We start from the raw sequence: 14,939 nt of genomic DNA, 5'->3' as shown, positions 1-14,939 counted from the left end.
CGTGTCATTACCGGAGATTGCCGTGCGGCAGGCTAGTATTGATCAAGATGGCTGCTGCTGTTGTTTGGGATGAAGAATGAGATGAGCTTCGGCTGACATCCGACACAAATTCACAAAAACACTCCGACAACCCGCACAACCGCCAGCTAGAAGCACTCTCAAGACCACTCGGACCCGAACGACGTGATTCTCCCGGTAAACATTTGTTGTCGCGTTGAACGGCCACCAAGCATCCTTGAAACGTTTCGATTGATTAGCCGGTTATAATCACTTCACGACGTCGACAAAATGTGTTTTGACGGCAATATTTGTATTTACCTTCGTCTGTTTGTTTAATTACTGCAACGTTTAAGCGTCGATGTCATTCTTTGTCAATGTCACGATGAGCTCGAAGGTTATACGACGACGTCGATCGCGTTCACGGACGTCATTTTTGTTGCAAAAATGCTCAATTTAATTTCATCTCGACGTGCAAGTAAATCGAGTGAATTTGACTCGCAGCATCATATTCATTATGTTGTATTGTAATCATATTTATCGTTTTACGTAACGTGACGTTTGCGCTATGGCTGGCGGCCGTGTTGCCATGGTAACAACACGGCCGTTTTTCATATTCGGCAAACGGCCGTCATTTTATGTTACAAAACGTGTTTCAATAATAGATCCATTCGATTGTTTTTACCCGTTTGTATATTGAGTATAATGTTTATTATTTTTTTGGAAGTGCTGCGGTGACAGGTGCATGACGGCATCACTAGCGCGCCCCCTGCAGGCCACCTTGCGTGCGTGTGCGTTTCAGGTGCGCCTGCAGCGGGCGCACTCACGGCCTGTTTTGTGCGTTTGCGCCTGCGCGCGTGCACAGGAGGCGCTGTGAGAAACCGCCAAGATGGACACCACCACATCCATCAAGATGACCACGATGGCGATCCAGAAGCTGTTTGGTCACGTGGAGGAGGAGAACCTGACGGCGCTGCGAGACCATCTGGACCGCTTCAAGGAAGTGGACGGACGCAGCGACGTACGTGCTAGCATCGGTCCTGAGGATTTCCGGGCAATTTGAGCAACTTTGTAGCTCCCCACTCTAAATCTCGTCTGTTTTGTCATGCGGCGTTCAGAATGGGCAGACGCCGCTGATGCTGGCCGCCGAGCAAGGCAGCTTGGAAATCGTGCAGGAGCTCATCCGGCGAGGAGCCAACGTCAACCTGGATGATGTGGTGAGCAAAAGGGACGCGGGGGAGGGGCGGCGGCTTGGGGAGCAGCGCGGTTGCCAGGCAACAAGTGCCGATGAGGATGTGTGTTTGTGCGTGTGCGTGCTCAGGACTGCTGGTCGGCTCTGATCTCAGCCGCCAAGGAAGGTCACGTGGAGGTCGTGAAGGAGCTTCTGGACAACAGCGCCTACATCGAGCATCGCGACGTGGTGCGTTTCACGTCCGTCCCGTCAACCAATCAGGTGGCGGCGGCGTGATGTCATGAGAATGTGGCGTTTGTGCGTCAGGGAGGATGGACGGCGCTCATGTGGGCGGCGTATAAGGGTCGCGTGGAGGTCACCCAGGTGCTGCTGGAGCACGGCGCCAACCCCAACACCACCGGACAGGTATGCCAGCGGGGGGCGCCGTTGAGACCTCCGCAAACCGCTGACTATGGCGTCATGTGCTTCCCCCCCGCAGTACAGCGTGTATCCCATCATCTGGGCGTCAGGGCGAGGTCACGCCGAGGTCGTTAAGCTCTTGTTGGACGGCGGCGCCAAAGTCAACTGCTCGGATAAGGTGACAACACCAAAGTTTGACAAAACGGCGTGCGGCTTGTGTGACGATGCGTACGTTTGCGTGCGCTAGTACGGGACCACGTCGCTTATCTGGGCATCGAGGAAAGGTCATTTCCAGTGCGTCCTGCACCTGCTGGAGAACGGCGCCGACGTGGACCAGGACGGGGCGGTAAGCGCGGGTGCCGGCAAACTCCGCCTTTCGCAGCGTGCCCGACTGACGGGGCGCCTCCCGGCAGAACTCCATGACGGCGCTGATCGTGGCGGTGAAGGGCGGCTTCGCGGACGTGGTGAAGGAGCTGCTCAAGCGCAACCCCAACGTCAACATGACCGACAAAGACGGCAACACGGCGCTGATGATCGCCGCCAAGGAAGGTTACACGGAGATCGTGCAGGACCTCCTCGACGCCGGCACATACGTCAACATTCCCGACCGGGTGAGGCGCTCGCACGCCGCCGTCGCCGTGACGCGTACAAATGAAAACATGTTTTCAAATTTTAATTCATTGACAAAACAATCAACAGATTAATGGATTCATTAAAAAAAATAAAAATTATTTTGAAGATGATGAAAAATGTGCACATCCGTAAATAAACATGAAAAGTCTTTGCTTGTGCCAGCAGAAAGCTGGTTTCAAACTGCGTGTTAGCATTTAGCTAACGGAGGCTACGTAGCGCAACGAGTGTCATTGGTTTTGTTTGGGTCGATGGCGAGATTGCCAAACTCCTGTTTTGGCGCAGAGCGGCGACACGGTTCTGATTGGGGCGGTGAGGGGGGGGCACGTGGAGATCGTCAGAGCGCTGCTGCACAAATACGCCGACATCGACATACGCGGACAGGTGAGCGACCGCCATTGGGACGGACGACAAGATGATGATGACGATGACGATGACGATGATGACGATGCATCCAGGAGAGTAAGACGGCGCTGTACTGGGCGGTGGAGAAGGGCAACGCCACGATGGTGCGCGACATCCTGCAGTGCAACCCGGACACGGAGACGTGCACAAAGGTGAGCGGCGGTCGCCGGACGCGCCGACCGGAAGTCACGGCGACGCCTTCCGCTTCCCGTTTCAGGACGGCGAGACGCCGCTCATCAAAGCCACCAAGATGAGGAGCATCGAGGTCGTGGAGCTGCTGCTGGACAAAGGCGCCAAAGTGTCGGCCGTCGACAAGGTGGGACGACGCGCGCACTGACGTGTGCAAACACACACACACGGTGACACGTGCACATCTGTGCAGAGAGGAGACACGCCCCTGCACATCGGCATCCGCGGGCGCAGCCGCTGCCTGGCCGAGCTGCTCCTGAGGAACCCCAAAGATGGCCGCCTCCTGTACCGGCCCAACAAGGCGGGCGAGACGCCGTACAACATCGACTGCAGCCACCAGAAGAGCATCCTCACGCAGATCTTCGGCGCACGTGCGTGCCCGGCGGCGGCGGCGAGAGCGGCGTTGGCGAACGCCCGCTTACCGTGTCCCGCCCCCTCCTGCAGGTCACCTGTCCCCCAGCGAGTCCGACGGCGACATGCTGGGCTACGACCTGTACAGCTCGGCGCTGGCCGACATCCTGAGCGAGCCCACCATGCAGCCCCCCATCTGCGTGGGTCTCTACGCGCAGTGGGGCAGCGGCAAGTCTTTCCTGCTCAAGAAGCTCGAGGGTGAGCGCGCACGCACGCACGCACGCACGCACGCACGCGCTCGCCGCCCGTTGTAGGACATGCGTGTGTGTTCCGTTCAGACGAGATGAAAACGTTCGCGGGCCAGCAGATGGAGCCGCTGTTGGGCCCGTCGTGGCTGGCGGCCATCTTGTCTCTCCTCCTGTGCGGCGTGGTGGCGCTGGCGCTGGGCTTCACTTTGGACCCCAAGCTGGCGGTGGCCGTCTCGCTCAGCCTGCTGGCGCTGCTCTACATCTTCTTCGGTGGGTGCCGCCGTCATCGCGGCCGCCGCCGCGGACCGCCGCTGACCGCCGCACTATTTCGGCCTTCTTCCTTGCGGTCCGCAGTGGTGGTCTACTTCGGGGGCCGGCGCGAGGGCGACAACTGGAACTGGGCGTGGCTCCTCAGCAACCGCCTGGCTCGCCACATCGGCTACTTGGAGCTCCTCCTCAAGCTCGTGTTCGTCAACCCGCCGGAGCTGCCGGAGCAGAGCGCCCGAGCGCTACCTGTCAGGTGAGCGGCCCGGCCGGGATGACCTTTGACCCGAGGTCGGACAGGCCAGGCCTGCATACAAAAACAAAAACATAAATGTAGCCAACAACATTTTTGAGGTTGAATCTCAACATCGCGTTAGTTTGTCTCGATATGCTCCTGTTTTATTATATTATATTATTATTATATTTATTATAATAACTACAATAATAATAATGAGAAAATTCCCGCGGCCATTTTGTGACTACGGACTTGCGAGGTGGCGAGCGACATTGAGGAAGGAGAATCTGGGGTGTACCTAATGTTTTGTCCAACATGGCCGTTCTTGGGGCGGGGCCTAGAGACAAAAAGCTGACGCTGTCATGATTTGATGGCGCCGCCATGCCACGGCGCGCCGCAGGTTTCTGTTCACCGATTACAATCGACTGTCGAGCGTCGGCGGCGAGACGTCGATGGCCGAAATGATCGCCACGCTGTCTGACGCGTGCGAGAGGGAGTTTGGATTCCTCGCCACTCGCCTCTTCAGGGTCTTCAAGACGGACGAGACGCCAGGTAAAGAAACGCACGCGGGCGCTCGCGCAGGCGTGGCCGTACAAAACGCATCAAGTCGTCGCCGGCGCTTTCAGGAAAAAGCAAATGGAAGAAGACGTGCTGCGTGCCGTCGTTCGTGCTGTTCGCGCTGGTGACGGGCTGCCTGGTGAGCGGCGTGGCGCTCGTGGGCGTCTTCCGGGTGGGCGGGGACAACCGCACGGTCGATGGCGTGCTGATGGCGCTGGGCGGCGTGGTGGGCGTGGCCCTCCTGCTCAACTGCCGCACGTGGTGGCGGGTCTCCGACTCGGTGCTCAACTCGCAGCGGAAGCGTCTGCACGGCGCCGCCAACAAGATGCACAAGCTCAAGAGCGAAGGATTCATGAAGGTCAGACGCGATTGGCCGCTTCGCTCGGCGCCACGTCCGTCACATGGCCAAACGTGCAGGAAGTGGGCGTGTCTTGCAGGTTGTGAAGAGCGAAGTGGAGCTGATGGCCAAGATGGCCAAAACCATCGACGGGTTCACGCGGCATCAGACCCGGTTGGCGGTCGTCATCGACAGTTTGGACTCGTGCGAGCAGGACAAAGTTCTGCAAATGCTCGACACGGTGAGATCGCGAAAGTCACGCTTCGGATCGCGCATTTCAGACACTCGTCATTTTTCAGATCAGGAAAAAAAAAGAGAAATAGTAAGTATTTTCCCATGAAATAAAAAATAAGAATAATCCATTCTAAATATCTAATATAGCATAACAAGGTATTAATGGCTTAATAGTTTAACATTTTAAGTTGAATGTTTTTTCTTCAAGGAAAAAAAGTGTTTTATAGAAATAAATCATTTTTGATAACTAAAAGAATTGAAGGCGCGTTTCCTTCCTTAAATGACAAAGTAGCTTCGGTCCAGAATATTGAAAAAGAATCCAAGTAAATTAAGCACCAGCTGACAGCTAGCAGCCACCCTCGCTAATGCTAACAGCTAGCTAGCAGCCAGGCACCCACCCTCGCTAATGCTAACAGCTAGCTAGCAGCCAGGCACCCACCCTCGCTAATGCTAACAGCTAGCCGCATGCTAGCCAGTAGCTACTTACGTCGGAGACTTCCAGGGGTGGCAAATCCAGGCCCAGAAAGTACAAAGCCAGCCACAGTTAAACTTGAGCTCCCTAGCCTAGCTACCTGTTTACCTGCTAGTGAGCTAGCTAGCTAGCATCCTTGGCTAAAGCCAAACTGTGGCAGGGTTAGTACTTTGTGGATCCCTGGAGACTTTTGCCGTATCATACAATGACGGCGTAATTAATGAGCGGTTTCTTAGCGTCCTAAATGAGCGATTCAATACGAGTTTGGGACGGCGTCGTTTTGATGCTGGTCGCAACTTTAAGGTCAATCAAAAGTCCGATAAAGAAATCCTAAACGTCTCAAAGGGAAGTCAAGCATCACAGCACAACGTGGGCTTCAAAATAAAAGTCTGCTAATGCTATGATTTGTTAGCGTTGTTCGGTTTCCTTCCAGCAAGAACCAATCGGCGAATCTGAACGGTGGAGCCGGTTCTGACCGCTTGCACCACTTTTCAATGTTGTCCTGAATGCGGTCCGTTCCGCCGCAGGTGCGAGTCCTGTTCTCCAAAGGTCCCTTCATCTCCATCTTCGCCAGCGACCCGCACATCATCATCAAGGCCATCAACCAGAACCTCAACAGCGTCCTGCGCGACTTCGTCAACGGACACGACTACATGAGGAACATCGTCCACCTGCCCGTCTTCCTCAACAGTCGAGGCCTGTCCGGCGCCAGGAAGATGGGCGGGGCCTCGGCCGGCGCGCCCGCCAACGGGGACGCCGCCGAGGGCGGAGGATGGCACGAGGAGCTGGACAGGAAGTTGTCGCAACACAGCTTGGGAGAACTCACCAAGTTCGGCGGCAAGAGCGCCCTCAGCCGGCGGGTGAGCTTGGCAAAACCCGAGTCCAAATGTACGCCTGTGCAAGTACTGACGGCGGTCGTGCGCAGGACACGTACCGGCGGCGCCACGTCCAGCGTTCGGTGACTCGCCAGATGTCCTTCGACTTGACCAAGCTGATGGTGGCCGAAGACTGGTTCGCCGACATCAGTCCTCAGAGCATGCGGAGACTCCTCAACATCGTCTCCGTCACGGGTCAGCGGCAGACGGCTCGCCGGCCGGCGCCGACCACGCCCACTGCGCTGCCGGCAACCAATCCATGTGCTTTGCAGGTCGTCTGCTGAGGGCCAATCAGATCTCCTTCAACTGGGACCGGCTGGCGTCGTGGATCAACCTGACGGAGCAGTGGCCCTACCGGACCTCGTGGCTCATCCTCTTCCTGGACGAGAGCGACGGCGTCCCCGACCAGGCCACGCTCAAGAACGTTTACGAGAGGTGAGCCGCACCCGAGGTCGGCCGCTCGCCAAGGCCCGAGGTCAACGTCCTTGACCTTTGGCGTCCGGCTCAGGGTGCTGAGAAACATCCCCACCACCAAAGACGTGGAGCCGCTGCTGGAGATCGACGGGGACGTCCGCGCCTTCGAAGTCTTCCTGTCCTCGCGGACGCCCGTCCTGACCGCCAGGGACATTCGCACCTTCCTGCCCTGCACCGTCAACCTGGACCCCAAACTGCGAGAAATCATCGCCGGTACCTTCGTCACGTCCTACTCCACATTTTCCTTCTCAATGTCCGTCCTTTCGTCCTTTCCAGTTTTTCTCGTCTTCTCAACGTCTTCATCAGTCGTCCTTCTTCTTCATCGTTGTCGCCTTCTCGACATCCTGACGTCTCCTTCTTCCTTCCCTGTCGACCTCCTTTTCCCTCGTCTTGTGCGCAGACGTGCGCGCGGCCCGTGAGCAGGTGACCCTGAGCGCGGTGGGCTACCCGACCCTGCAGGAGGTCCAGGCCCGGCCCGCCTCCATGTACAGCCAGGTGTCGTCGGCGTGCTCGCCGTCCGCCTCCTTCGCCGGACCTTTCAACCCGCCGGCGGGGGCGGTGGTGTCGCCGCCGCCGCCGCCGCCTCACAGCAGCTACTACAGCGGCATGGCCGGACCCCAGCACCCCTTTTACAACAGGGTGAGTCGCACGCCGCATGCGCTGCCGCAAAATCAGCATACTTTTTTGGGGTGAAGGCCGCGTTTCGCCAGAAATCATCAACTTTATATTCCATCAGTTGTTGTTATTAATTTTTTTTGGGGTGGGGGGGTTATCGTCTGGCATGAGTAGCCCCTCCCCCTCCTCCAGGCTTGGTCGCCTTGGTCAGCATCGCCCCAAATCGACATTTGACTGCCATCCATCGTTTGTCACGTTTCATTTGCGTTGTGTTGATTTTCTTTGTGCCTCAGCCATATTTCCCCCCCCACCACCACCACCACCATCTTCACCATCTGCCACGCCCCCTGGTGGCGGCCTACCCATCACACTTCCTTCCTCGCATGCTCCTTAGGAACGCGGCCCCCCGCGACGCCCCCGCCAGTGTAAGTACCACCAAGTCTGCTCTCATCATACGGCGTTTGCCAGCTTTTGTCCTTGTCAAACATCACGTGCCAAGGGTTCGAACCGTACACGCGCATACGTGGACGCCGGATTGAGGGCTGCTGCTGATGATGATGATGAGTTTGGTTCGTCTTTATTATTTGAACATTTATCATCTGACTCGAACCTTCCCTCGGGACTCGAACCTTCTCTCAGAACGACTAGCTTCTTTTGGGACTAAAACCCTTTCTGGTGATAAGACCTTATTTTGAGACAAGAACTGTTTCCGGGGACGAGTACTTTCTGGTCTTGAACCTTCTCTTGTTGGTTCGGTGCTTATACCAAAAGCAGCCAAGGTTTAGGGCTGGGTTTTAAAAATCTAATAATATCGAATCCAATTTTTCTTTTCGAGTGTGATATCCATTCATAGAACCATGAATCAATTATTTAAAAAAAAAAAATTCCCCCATGAATTAAACAACAAAATAACATTTTAAAGGCCATTTTTTTCTGTATCTTACAGTTTTCGTTAAATTTACAGTTGAGGTGAATTTAAAAGTATTTTCTTATATTTATGAAAGAATCGACTTGATGCACTTCATGGCAATTCAGATTATTTTTCATTCATATTGAATGTTTTTTTTATCATGTCCTAGAATTGATGTTCCCGAATGAATCAACATCAGATTGAATCGAATTGAACTGAACTCTTGTGAATCGAAATCAAATCAATTGAGAAAATTTGAATCCATACGCAGCCCTAATGATGAGTTTCCAATCATCAGATTCAAAGTGACGTCGTTTTCCCAAATTAATAAGTGACAGGTGTTAAAGTTTTGCGCAAAACTTTCATCGGTCACATCCGATGCCACATCCAATATGGCCGCCGCACTGACGTGAAACCACAGAGGCATCTGTGAACACGTCTATGATCAGAAAGATTTCGAATCCCTTCAAAAGCTCACAAACTGTAAAAAGTGTCGAGGATTTTTTGAGCAACACCAAACGGTGGCGTCACCCTCAGGGCTCCGCCTCCGTGGCGTCGGGGACCCCGCCCACCCTCCTGAGCGCCATGACGACGGACGGCGTGTGCGAGCGCGTCAGACAGATCCAGGGCATGGACCAGGGCATGTTGGCGGCGTACACGGCGACCATCAGGAAGGTGAGCGCCGCCCCATCTTCATCTCGCCCGCATACCATGCCGCCGATGTTCCTGATGACCTTTGCCCTTTTCAGGCCAACGTGAACGGACGAGTCCTGTCGCAGTGCAACCTGGACGAGCTGAAGAAGGAGATGAACATGAACTTTGGAGACTGGCAGCTCTTCCGAGCCAGCGTGAGCCCGCCGCCGCCAAACGCCGCCGCCAAACGCCGCCGCCAAACGCTGGACTGACTTCCTGTCCTCGCAGGTGCTGGAAATGCGTCAGGTGGAGAGCCAGGTGCTGTACGAGGAGGCCGGCAGCGAGCAAGGCAGCGTCGCGGGCGGCCCCCCTGAGGCCAGCCGGCGGGCCTCGGCGCCGCCCCGCCCCGGCCACGCCCCCAGCGACGTGTCCCCCATGTACAGCTTCACTCTGAGCTTCGACGACCTCAGCGCCATCGGCCTGGACGAGCAGCCCTCGCACAGGCTCGCCGCCGCCGCCGCCGCCGGCCAATGGATGGTCAGGAAACTCTGCACGAAGTTCAACTCTTTTGATGCCGATGAATTTAGGCCGATTATTGCCGCCGATATATCGGCCGTTTTGATGAATATCTGCATCGGCCTTTTTTAACTCATTTGCTCCCAAATTTCAAATGTTTTAAGTCTCAAAAAAGACGTATTTATATGTTTTTTTTTTTATGCTAGAGCAGTGGTGTCCAAACTCGGTCCTCGGGGGCCGGTAGTCCCGCAGGTTTTGGATATTTCTCTCCTCCAACACAGCTGAAGCTCATCAGCAAGCTCTACTAAGCCTGATAACAATCCTGTTGATTGAAACAGGTGCGTTGGAGCAGGGAAACCTCCAAAACCTGCGGGACTAACGGCCCCCGAGGACCACCGGCCCCCGAGGACCGAGTTTGGACACCACTGTGCTGGAGCATACAGAAGGCTTTGATGCGACCTCTGACCTGAAGAGGTCATTTAAAGCAATGGTGGTAATTACAAAAATAAAATAAAAAATACATTTTGAAAAGTCAATAAGCATTAATGCTTTAAGAAATGACAACCGAGTTGACATTTGTTTTTATTTTATTTTTTATTGACATCTTACCCTTCATGAAATTTCTTATTTGAACAGTTTCATGAGGGGAAAGTATCGGCGTTTGATCGGCAAAACTTTTGAAAAAACGGAGCGATGGGTGGGACCGACGTTGCCCAAGTTAGTCGGCGACGCATCTTCCCGCCATGTGACGGTTCGCTTTTGTGTTTGTTTGCGGCAGGGCGGCGCCCAGCGGGCCGGCAGCGTCAGCAGCCTCAACTCGCAGGAATCCAGCAACGACATCGCCAAACTCACCGACAAGCAGCAGGACGAGTACCGATGCGCCTACCAGGAATACATCGCGCAGATGGCACAGTTGGAGGGCGGCGGCGCCGGCGGCGGCGGAGGCGACAGACTGGTCCAGCCTCAGCCTGGACACTTCATGACCCCGTCTTCGGACCAGGCCGGCAAGGACGGCGCGGAGCAGGACGGACGTAAAGCCTTGCCGGGCAAGAAGGCCGGCGGCAAAGCGCCGTCCGACAACAGCGACGGTGGCGAAGCGCTGCATCCCATCACGGAAGAAGACGAGAAGGGAGACCAGGGCTCGTCCAAGTCCCCGCTGGTCCGCAAGACCTCGGCGGAGAGAGGCGGGCTTTTCCCGGGCGCCAAGGCGGGCGCCGGCGGTCCGCGCTATCACAAGCTAACCAGCGATGACGACGAGTCCGAGGGGTCGGACGCCCTGCTGCTGAAAGACGGCAAGGCGGCGGCGGCGGCGGCGGCGGCGGCGGAGGCCAAAGCGGGCGGCTGCTCGCTGGCCCTGAAGGGGAAGGACTACCTGTCGGACGCCACGTTGGACAAGAAGGACTCGTCCGACTCGGGCGTGCGCTCCAACGAGAGCTCGCCCAACCACTCGCTGCAGGACGAGGAGGCCGACCTGTCGCAGACGGAACACTCGCACCTGATCCGGCTGAATGCTGAATCCGCCCTCAAGCAAGTCCTCCCCGCCGGCCTCGGGGATGCCGGCGAAAACCGCATGTCCATCGGCAGCCCGGACGACGCCTGGCCCGCCGCCGACACGTGGAACCTCAACCGCACGGCCGGCAGCGTCACGCTCAACAACAACGCCAACGCCCAGCAGGGCGAGGGCCCCCCCCGCCGGACCGCCCGCCTTTCCCCCGCCGGAGACGCCATCATCCCGCCGGCCGGCACCACCGGCGCCACCCGGCCCGGTCCCGACAACGAGAACGTGCGCGTGGTCCACCTGAAGAGGGGCCTGAAACCGGGAGACCCTCCCGAGGTCTGCAGCATGACGGCCGACGCCGTCGTCTTCGGGGACGAGCGCGAGAGCATCCTGTGAGCCGTCACGTCGTCGGACCCTCAAAGAAGATGCCCCCCCCCCAACAAAAAGGGGGGGGGGGGAATTTCCATTGGACAAAAGCAGGAATTTAAACAAAAACAGAACACACAAGGTTGGCTTGGCGTAAAGTGACGGGTCCGAGAGCACTTCTGACCTCCAGTCGTCACAATCCGCAAATAATTGACTCATAATTGCAGTGAATTTTTTTCCCGGGAAAAACAGGACTAATTTTGAGATTGGGGAAAAAATATATATCGCATTTTAGCTTTGGCTTATGAACCAACGTTTGATTTGTGAGCTTCAAAAAAACACACCAAAATTCTGCAATGAGGGTAGTGTGATGCCCTGGCATGTGGGAAAGGAGAGCAAGTGAGCAAAGTCCGCTCATCAAAAAACCAAACGATTGTGTTTATGCTTGAATGTGAAATTTTCCCATTTGATTTAGAGCTGTCAAAATTAATCGACAAGTAAACCATGATCAAATGAATCGACAAATATTTTAATCATCGAGAAATTGTTCGGAGGGATTTTTTTTATTTAAAATTGTCCAAATCATCATCAACAATTATTGTTGACTGATTTCTGTAATCCTTATTGAAAAGAGACTGATTATCGTCTGTGTTTAATCAAATTAAGATATTTGCGGACATCTGCTTTTAATTTGAAAAACGGTACCCCCCCCCCCTTTTAAAACACTATATGAATACAAAGTACGAAATGAAAACCAATCCCTGCTTCATAAAACAGTAATTGGGGGGAAATGCCTTTGTTGAATGAAAAATTCAAATGAACCCGATTAATCAATTGTAAAAATATCGGATGGTGACAGCACTAATTGGATTACGATTGTCATCAGTTGTCACGGATTTCCACGGCCGCTTTCCGATTGGAAATATTTCCCTGCTTTTAACTTTGCGGATGTTTTGCTTGCACACGTTTGCGAACCTCGCGATTGTCGTTTGTGCTTGTAGATGGAAACTAAACTAAATGTGCACTTGATGTTGTTGAGCTTAGCGGTCCCCTGACCCTTGACCCCGCCTGCCGGTCGTCCATTTGGTACCGCGCCGGACTGAACCGAAAACATTTGATTGATCGTTAGAGTGGAAAAAGTTTTATTTTGAAAATCCTTTCTTGGCCACGACTTTTGATGTTCGAAATTACTTGTTGACTTGTTTCAAACGTATAAAAAGATATCATGCACTTTGAAAAATATTCAAATCATGGCACAATAATGACCCGAATATATTTTGGCCCGTCAAATGATTGCTTCACGTGACAAATATTTGGGGACCGCTCGTTTAGATGTTTCTTCAAAAATGTTAACAAAAAAAAAAAAAAAAAAAAAAAGAGTTAAGGTACTGAAACTTAATGTTTACAAAACATTTGTGATTGACAATGTGTTCCTTTCACCTTAGCTCCGCCCCCTGTGATTTGACGTGATGTTTCGATGTCAACTAGTCCAGCTCATAATGACGTCACGTATTGTGATGACGTGTATGAAATAGGGAAAAAAATGCATGCAAATGTGACGCATATAAAAAATAAAAACGAGATGTCGTTTCATCCGATTTATTTTGTCACGCGTTTCCTTCCAGATTTCACAAAACAGGAGCAGAAATCAAACTTCGTCACATGACCAACACAAAACGTTTCAGCACTTTAGTCAAACTGCGTGCAAAACATACAAAACGTTTTTGTTTTTTTTTTTCTCTCTTTCTTTTATATAAACTGAGCAAAAAAACAAAACCAAAAAAGTCCAGAAAAGGGAAAACAAAGTCAGGTTTTTCGTCACTTCCGGCTCAGAAGGTGAAGAGAAGGTCCGAGAAGTCTCCGGTTATCATCCGGCTCAGTTCGGGTGTGCAGTGGTCTGGGAACTCGAAGTGGGACCTGTGGCTCCACTCGGTACCGCTCGGGTCTTTGTCCAAGTCTCTGTCGACCAGAAAGAGGCTCAGGTTTGCCGGTTCCGAGGGGGCGGGGCTGACAGGGAACAGGTCGCGGTCCAGGTCGTCCCCGCAGCACGAGGAGTTAGACCCGGAGCGCGACCGGGTCGAGGACGAAGAGTCCGGAGAGAAGGTTCCGCTAGTCTGGCGCGTGTAGAAGAGCCGAGCCGAACCTTCATCCGGTTCCGCGACCGCTTCGTCGTCGTCGTCCGAGTCGCTGAAGTCCCGCTTGAGCACGAAGCAACGCCGCCGGTTCAAGTTGGGGTTCGGGTTGGGCTGCTTGCCGACGGCCGAGGAGCCAGTCTTGCTCTTCTTCTTGGGTCGGTACTTGTATCCCGGGTGGTCGGCCATGTGCTGCAGGCGGAGCCGCTCGGCCTCGCGGACGAACGGAATCTTCTCGGACTTGTCCAAAGACTTCCATCGCTTCCCGAGTCGCTTGGAGATCTCGGCGTTGTGCACTTCCGGCGACTGCTGCATGATCTTTCTGCGCTCCATTTTGGACCAGACCATGAAGGCGTTCATGGGCCGCTTGATGTGAGCCGTCGCCGCACTTTTGTCGCCGTGCGGCTGCCGAAGCATGCTGGCCGCCCCGTAAGTCGCCTCCGACTTCCACGCTGTTCAAGCTGCCAGCCAGCCAGCCCGGTTCCGGTTCGGGTTCGTTGTGGCGCACGGTCGGACCGAGCGAGGAGCTTGTGGGTCGCAGCCGCACTCGAACCGGCCGGCGTCTACTTATTAACGCACCGGTAGTCAGCGCGAGTGTTGGCCAATCGCAGCCCGTCTTTCTGTACGGTCGCCCGCCTTTTAGCCGTCTCGGCCAATCGCGGCTAAGCTCTCGTTCGTTTTTGTCTTCCCGCCTTTGCCGCTTTCGCAGCCAATCAAAACTCAGCTAGCTTATCCGACGCTTTTCAATGGAAAGTCATCCAAATCAAATCAAAATACTGTAATTGAATGAAAAATTTACACCCATAAGGTTTTCTATGAACGTTATCAAATGTTTGCTGTTGGTTTCTGACACGTTGTGCTTAAAATAGTTTGCTTCAATTGTGTGTTTATATATGAAATCCAATATGCCACGAATAAAATATTGCTTTTTTTCAAATTATGATTAAAAAAAAAAAGTTCTTGTGTACATTGCATAGGCCCATTTTCTTTCAGTGTTTATCCTTCATTCGTTTTTCAATTACTAGATATATTTATTGAATTTTAATCTCATTTCAATGTGCACCAATGCTTCGAAATGATTAATAGGTTTTTGGAGTGGGTGTAAAAACAAAACAAAAAACAGGAGAGCACGTGGACAACCTGCAACGGAAGGGATTCAAACCCAGAATGTTAGAACTGCAATGCAGGCGTACCAACCACTAGTCCGCTCTGGTTGTGCTGCGAGTTTTCAAATTTACCATTAAAAGTACTTAACATCCTCTAATGCAGTCCAAATGACTTCAAACATTCCTTGCATTTTTTTTTTTGAGATTTGATTTCTAGCGGGCCAACTTGCAAATGTGCAAAATGTGGAAGTGGCGCAGCATCGTGGAAGGACAGACGGATTGCGTCACTCCTGAAGAGGTTCC

The 14,939-nt window shown here is 53.6% G+C and overlaps 2 protein-coding genes across 3 annotated transcripts; one reads left to right on the top strand and one right to left on the bottom strand.

The window, feature by feature from the left end:
- The first annotated feature begins 19 nt into the window (after positions 1–19).
- On the top strand, positions 20–12,996 carry kidins220b (kinase D-interacting substrate 220b). Of its 2 annotated transcripts, XM_077553581.1 has the most exons (28): positions 20–195; positions 863–1,018; positions 1,116–1,214; positions 1,319–1,417; positions 1,496–1,594; positions 1,668–1,766; positions 1,836–1,934; positions 2,002–2,199; positions 2,504–2,602; positions 2,677–2,775; positions 2,841–2,939; positions 3,006–3,183; positions 3,257–3,421; positions 3,502–3,681; positions 3,766–3,931; positions 4,311–4,462; positions 4,537–4,826; positions 4,906–5,046; positions 6,039–6,371; positions 6,437–6,581; positions 6,659–6,821; positions 6,895–7,073; positions 7,261–7,499; positions 7,769–7,900; positions 8,923–9,060; positions 9,135–9,233; positions 9,307–9,555; positions 10,313–12,996. In XM_077553581.1, the coding sequence occupies exons 2-28, from the start codon at positions 887–889 to the stop codon at positions 11,426–11,428; spliced, it is 5,187 nt and encodes a 1,728-aa protein (XP_077409707.1). In that variant the 5' UTR covers positions 20–195; positions 863–886; the 3' UTR covers positions 11,429–12,996. The 2 variants fall into 2 exon arrangements, with proteins under 2 accessions (XP_077409707.1, XP_077409708.1); XM_077553582.1 differs by lacking the exon at positions 7,769–7,900.
- sox11b (SRY-box transcription factor 11b) lies at positions 12,984–14,161 on the bottom strand. Its single transcript, XM_077553621.1, has one exon. It carries the CDS (start codon positions 13,945–13,947, stop codon positions 13,228–13,230), a length of 720 nt encoding a protein of 239 aa, XP_077409747.1. The 5' UTR covers positions 13,948–14,161; the 3' UTR covers positions 12,984–13,227.
- Between the last annotated feature and the right edge of the window lie 778 nt (positions 14,162–14,939).

The sequence above is a fragment of the Vanacampus margaritifer genome, chromosome 19 (assembly GCF_051991255.1).
Source record: "Vanacampus margaritifer isolate UIUO_Vmar chromosome 19, RoL_Vmar_1.0, whole genome shotgun sequence".
Lineage (NCBI taxonomy): Eukaryota > Metazoa > Chordata > Actinopteri > Syngnathiformes > Syngnathidae > Vanacampus > Vanacampus margaritifer.
Note: the sequence above shows the minus strand (reverse complement) of the source record. Positions and strands in the feature narration are given on the sequence as shown.